Source organism: Limulus polyphemus, unplaced genomic scaffold, assembly GCF_000517525.1.
Source record: "Limulus polyphemus unplaced genomic scaffold, Limulus_polyphemus-2.1.2 Scaffold2955, whole genome shotgun sequence".
NCBI classification, from domain to species: domain Eukaryota; kingdom Metazoa; phylum Arthropoda; class Merostomata; order Xiphosura; family Limulidae; genus Limulus; species Limulus polyphemus.
The window spans coordinates 95,611-102,523 of NW_013668565.1; the positions used below are offsets into that span (position 1 = coordinate 95,611).

General features: G+C 37.3%; 1 protein-coding gene across 3 annotated transcripts in view; it reads left to right on the top strand.

The window, feature by feature from the left end:
- LOC106468301 (LIM domain kinase 1-like) overlaps window positions 1–6,913 on the top strand; it is a 79,905-nt gene that overhangs the window by 54,404 nt on the left and 18,588 nt on the right. For all 3 annotated transcript variants that reach the window (XM_013928719.2, XM_022396640.1, XM_022396641.1), the window contains 2 exons: window positions 5,165–5,319; window positions 5,528–5,800. In XM_013928719.2, coding sequence (XP_013784173.1) covers window positions 5,165–5,319; window positions 5,528–5,798 — 426 coding nt within the window. In that variant the 3' untranslated portion in view covers window positions 5,799–5,800. The remainder of the gene's footprint in view (window positions 1–5,164; window positions 5,320–5,527; window positions 5,801–6,913) is intronic.

Here is a 6,913-nt window from a genome sequence, read left to right on the forward strand (position 1 = left end):
CAATCGGTTGTTGACATGGGCCACTGCAAATGGTTTTAAATTTTCTTTTTACAAAACCGTTTGCATGCATTTTTGCCGCCAACAGGGTCTCCACCCCGATCCCGAGCTCCGTCTCGGTGATATAGTTATTCGTGTGGTCCCTGAGGCAAAGTTCTTGGGGTTTATATTTGACCGTAAGCTTAGCTTCATTCCACACATCAAGCAGCTACGTGTCAAGTGTGCAAGGGCTCTGAACATCATCCGTGTCCTCTCTTCCAGCTCTTGGGGAGTGGATCGATGTTCTCTGCTCAGGATCTATTATGCCCTGATTCGATCCAAACTGTAGTATGGTTCTGCCAGGACCTCGGCCTTGAAGATGCTGGTCCCCATTCACCATCTGGGGCTTCGGCTCTGCACTGGGGCTTTTCACACTTCTCCAGTCCAGAGTTTGTACACTGACTCCCATGAACCTCCTCTTCACCTCCATTGTTTGCAACTTTTTTTACAATATGCTACTAAACTTCGATCCTTACCATAGCATCCCACCTGGAATTGTCTTTCTTCCTTAGTGGGCCATGCTCTTTCAGAACAGATGGTTTGCTATTCCTCCCTTTGGTTTTAATATCTGGGCACAACTGGCTGAATTGGGTCTATCATTGGATGACATTGCTGTCCCCAATGATCAGCCCATTCCACCATGGCTTCTTACCATCCCTTCCTGTGACCTTTCTTTGTCATCTAAGGAAGGCGGATACTCCCAGTTGGAAGTACCGTCATCTTTTTGCTGAACATCTTTTGAGCCATTCTTCCTCTTCCTATTTACATGGATGGTTCGAAATTGGGTAACTCTGTAGGTTCTGCCATGGTGTGCTGTGGCTCGCACGATCCCCTCTACAGTTTCTGTGTTCACTGCCAAGTTGTATGCTATTTCTCTTGTCCTGTATCATGTAGAAGCTATGCAATACAGTAATTGTACTATTCACACTAATTATTTTAACTCTCCACTGGCTCTGGAATCGTTTAACGTTAGTTCTCACCCTGTTCTCATCGATATTCAACAACGACTGGCCCAGTTTTCTCTATCTTCTGTTTCCATCCAGTTTTTCTGGATACCTGGCCACGTCTGTATTCTAGGGAACGAGCTCCCTGACACTGCAGCTAAGTCTGTATGCTCTGGTGCCGTCATGGCCATGCCTGTTTCGTACATGGACTATGGTCCTGTCTTTAAGGTACGGCTTCGTGCCAGTTGGCAGTCGACTTGGGGTGAGAAACGTCATAACAAGCTTTTGTTGCTTTTTGGCCGTCTTGCATCCATAAGGATCTGAAGGAGGAAGTTGTCCTGGCAAGGCTACAGATTGGTCACAGTTTTTTAACCCATCGTTTTCTTTTATCTGGTATTGACCCATCGATGTGTAGCCATTGTGACTCTCAAGTCACAATAGCCCACATTTTACTGTTGTGCCATCGTTACGACTGTGAGCGGCGGCACCATTTTAGACACGTGTTTTCTAAGAGTTTACCCCTGATGTTGGACAGTGTCATTGGTGATGGTGACACTAACCGACTTGATTGTATTTTTAACTTTTTATGCACTATTAGTCTTTTTAAATGTATATAAATCCTTTATCCAAATTTTGGACATATTTTGGTTTTAACTCACTGTATTTTTACACTTTAGTCTAATTTTCTTTCACTATTTTTACTTGTTGTTTGGCGCAGATAGCCTCGTTGCTTTGCGACATAAAGCACCAAACAAACAACCAACCAACCTTAACTCAACTTTTTTCATACTAATGGTAGTAATGCACTAAATAATTTTCATTACCCATGAGCTGCTCGTGGGCATGCTTCATGAAACATTTTTGTTATTTATTTTACCTAATCCAACCTTAACTAAGATCCCTATTTTTACATTTTAGTTACTTTTATAATAATAAATAAAGAATAAACATGAAAAACAAGAAATAGAGTATTTACCTGAATCTTCTTTTTCCTTGCTACTGATTGTTGATGACACTTAATCCATTTTTTTCATACTAATGGTAATAATGCACTAAATATATCTGACTTAATTAAATAATGCACCAAAGAACATAAAATAATAACATGCAAAAGGTAGACAATTTCCCCTAACTATCACAATTTTTCTGGCTTTCTAACTATGTGACAAAAACCATTACAAATTCATCCAAGCTACTCATTATTTTTCCCATGAGAATGAAGTTTGTACTCACAGTGAAATTGACAATTCTGCATTAAGAAAAGAATAATATATAATACGACATTTGATAGATGAAAACCTTGGCTTTCTGTTGGTTATAGATAATATAGAATTAAACATAAGAGAGAACTATTAACAAATCCTGAAAGAGAAGATGTGACAGGTGGGTGTGGCAAGAGGTGTCTGATTTTCTATTTGATGGCTCTGTAACGAAACAAAATTGAAGGCTATGAAACTTATGGTTTGTCTGAGGAATGACAATCTTATTGTGAGTAATTTATGTTGAATTTATTACTTACTGGAGAGGTGGTGGATAATATAGAGAAGAGGAGATGCCTAGGGGAAATTGAGGATTTGTTTAAATATTGCCTTATGAAATTAAGAACTTAAAACTTGTATACTATTAAAATACGGATTATTAGCTATGATTTTATGTTATACTATTTGGTATAACATAAACAAAAAGTAGTTTAAAAAATTTTGGATGCGCAGTAAAGGATGCCCGTCACGATAGGGGTAATTTCTATGGTATCCGTCTCAGTTTCTGCTTAGTCCAAAAGACTTTTTTTTATCGATGGTAATAACATGCATATCAGAAATGTTATATTGAGAGGAGGTTGAACCCTTTTCAATCAATGTTGTGAACCATAACTCACTTTTTGACTTGGCTCTACAGACGTTTTGCATCATCCCAAATTGCCATTGTTTATGGTGGCTTTATCGACTACCAGTTGATTATCATGACTACATATTTTTTTAGTCCTCAGTACTCTGAAGATTCCTCACATCATTTTGGGTAATTGGTCCCAAATGACCATTCCAGTTACCTACCAGGTAGATTAAGGTTACATGTTCTTTCTCTACACCTGTTTGTAACCTGACTCTTATAGACCATGTATCCCCTTTACCTGCAGGTTTATTTTCGTTGCTGCTGACCTACGGACATCACCAGTCAGTGATTTGTGCTTTTTGTCTATCAAATACTCTCATTCTCTCTAGGTCCTCAGACCAGTTCTTCTTTCCCAACATTCTGTCAGATGGGAAATGGATTTATTCCTTTTCTCTGATTCACCTGCTCATTCTTTTTCTCTACATCCAATCATCCGATCTTGGTCATGTTCAGTGAGGGTCTTGAAGGTTTTGTTACCTGCACTTATATCTTTAGAGATGATAGAAAACACTTTTTAGTGTGGGGTCTCTTTGAGGGAATGGTATCTTCTGTGTGTCACATCTCATCAGATTTCTCTTTTCTATGTCATTAGCCGCCCGTTTGAATTGCCTGCTGGCGTTCATTGTGCAGACTGGTATGTGGACCTCCCCCAATACCTTTATCTCACATTATTTGCCTGATCTGGTAATCTCTCCTTGTCTGAGGGTTTTTGCCTACCCCTTATAGCTATTTTAACCATTTCTGTTGGATTATCCAGAAGGATGAGTATATTTATTTCTACCTTTCAGGGTCCATACCCTGTTTCCAGTCACTAGGGTAGTGGACAGAGGCTTTTCCTCCACAGTGTTAGAGTGGATTCCTCCATTCTGGAAAAAAGGGCAAAGTTGGGGGCCCTCCTACCTAGGTCCCTGGATGTTTGTTTCCCAGATGTAGATAGGAGCAGCACCAGCCTATGTGGGAGCCTACTCATTATACTGGTTCAGATTTGATGCTCAGCTATCCGGTTTAGGTGTGCATGGCTCTTTTTTTTTTATCAATATCAGTTCGGTACATTGTTCATGGAAAGGGGTCCACTATCTCCTTGTAATTCTGAAAGTGGAGTGGTCCCATCCTGGGTACCCGGTTGAGCACAGTTGTTCCCTGTCCTCCCCATAATTCTGTTGGGGAGTGAGGATTGATGTTCATAATTCCAGACCAGATGAGTTCTTTCCTTTGGTTGAGTATGGCATATACGTTCCTGTCATTCTGAGCCTGGGGTGTTGCCCTTTGGATTTCTTCAGCTGGAGGAGAAGGTTTGTCAACTTTGGTGATGCTTACGTACTCGTTGATATCCAGTGGTTCAGAACTCATCACTCTGTGGCTACAGGTTGGGATTCAATCAATATGCGACATTGCTTTAGCCACCAATGTGAGATATATGGACCAAGACCCCTTAATTCCAACCACAAGTAGTGGAACTTTGGCTATCTGGTTGGGGCTGGCCTATAGTTGTGATCACTCATATACAGTTCCACCCTTGATACAGGAACTAAGTTCAGAATGAAGAGCATATCTGTTCTAGATGTAGTGCAGTTCCCCATTTGAGTACCAATCCTATCTTGGTACTCTTTATGGATAATGCCCTCATTAGTGCCTTCACCTTCTCAATGTGGGATTCTAGCTATAAGTGTCAGTAGAGGTCAGTATGTTTTGGAAGTTAACATATTTCTAAACTGAAAATGTATTTCTAATAACATTTACCTCTTCTGACACCCTTCCTCCCCACTAAAAGCCAGTGTTAGAGACTGGAATGGTATCAGTCTCTGAATGAGGTGATTATATACAGTACCAGGATAAAGGGCACATTGATGTAAATGGAAAGTATCATGAGATAAATATCACCAAGGGCAATTGTGTGGGGTATAAAGGCTGGAACAAGCAAGAAAAAATTAGACCAATGCTTAGATGGGCAATGAAGAAACCCTGGCAGTCGAGTAATAGCTATAAGTGTCAGTGGAGGTAAGTATTATTGGAAATACATTTTCAATTTAGGAAAATGTTAACCTTGATTCATTCACTTTAACATTAGTAATTAGTTGTTTCTGTTAACCTGAACTACTTTCATGCTATTAGAACCATCAAAGTCATTTCTGAGGAATGATATATATTAAGGTTCTCTTCCTACCTATATTATTATCATTTGTTGACCTACTTCTGGAACAAAATGATTAGTTTGTCAGTTCATCAGTTCTTCTTAATGACAATTATCATTAATTCAAGTAAAAAAATTTTATTATTGTCTTATCTACTTCCAGATTATTGGTAGAGTTCAAGCTGATCCTGACTTTTTACCACGAAGTTCAGACTTTGGTCTAAACACTACAATCTTCAGGGAAAAATTTTGTTCAAAGTGTCCTGAACCATTTTACCTTGTAGCCTTTCATTGCTGTGATCTAGATCCTGAAAAAAGGTTGTTGTTTTTTTTTTTCTCATTTGATTCTATAATAAAGGTTGGATAAGTAAAATTACATGGTTTTATTAGTGTATTTTTTTTTCTAACAAAGACCTGAAGAAAATTTGGTTTTCTCTTCGTTATACATTTCTATTATTAAAATATTCTTTTCAGAAGGTATTTTCATTTGTAATGCAGATCTGACACAAAATATCTCTATCTGCAGGCCACCATTTGAAATTATGGAAACGTGGCTTCAGAGTATGGCTATGCATTTTACTGTTGGATCTTCACTTCCAAATGAGTTTGTAAATGAGATAAGAAACTTTAGTGGCCGATCACCTGCTTCATCCTCTGCAGACTCCACTCCTGAAGCCCTCACACCAGAACCAAGGTATCCACCACTTCGGACAATCAGTGAGCAGTGCCTGGACACCCCTCCTCAATCTCCAGGAATTGTTGGAAGTCTTTCTTATCCAACGTCTCCTGCACAGTGAAAGTAAGTAGTGAAAGTACCTGAATGCAGTCTTTACTATGAAATGTTAGAAAAAGGTGTAATTTTTTCTTCTTCAATAATCATTTTTGGTTGAGACATTTAAGTACCTACACAAATATCAAAGTAATTTATTAAAAGTATGCACTAAGATTTCATAACTGTTAGTAGCTAAGTACTTGTATGTTGAAAATTTTCAGCTTTGTCACTTACTTGACATTCAAAGAAGAAAATTTCAAATATTGTAGTCCCGATGGTGAGAAAAACACTCATTGTGTAACTGTGTGTTTAGTAACAAATGAACAAAAAAATATTATAGATAAAAATACTAAATTGTAGATACCACAGATAGAAATATAGACCTTGCTATAATTTGTATATAATACAAAAGTGATGAAACATATAGTAGGAAATAAGATGGGAGATACTTGCAGCTGGATCTTAAAGTTGTAGCTATAATTCTATCAAAGGGTTTACCATTTGAAAATGTGGATCATATGGGTTAATTTCTAGACTTAGAAAGTTCAAAATGATAGTATAATCAATAATCTTAGAAAAGTTCTGGAAAACAAAAATGCCATTGTAAAAATATTTTTTTATCCAGGAATTTTAAAATATTGACATATAAAATAGTTCTGCTGTGGTCAACTAATCTAAATCCTGTCTATGATCATTACCAACTTATTAAGTCACCAGAGCAGCAATTTAAATTTGACAAATCCATGTAACTACCTTGTTAACACTTCTAATATGGGTGGATGGATTACACCCAGCCTATATTCCCAAAAGTATCCATAAAGCAGTTATACTGTCGCTTTTTTTTGTATCTTTACAAAATTTTGCAGATTAGCAGTAAACATTATAAGGCATTCTTACACAATGTATCAGATTTTTAAATTATGTTTTTACATTTTTTAATAAATTATTTGCTTGTGCATTTTTTATTTTCGAATGTTGACTGTCCAACATGCGAAATAATTTTGATTTTAAGAATAAAAATAATTTAATGCAACAGAAAATTTTCAAATTTCAAATGCAAAATCTTTATAACCTCCAGATAATTATCAAATGTTGTTTTTAGAAAAAACTTGTTATTTTATCTGTTCTTTTCACTACTGG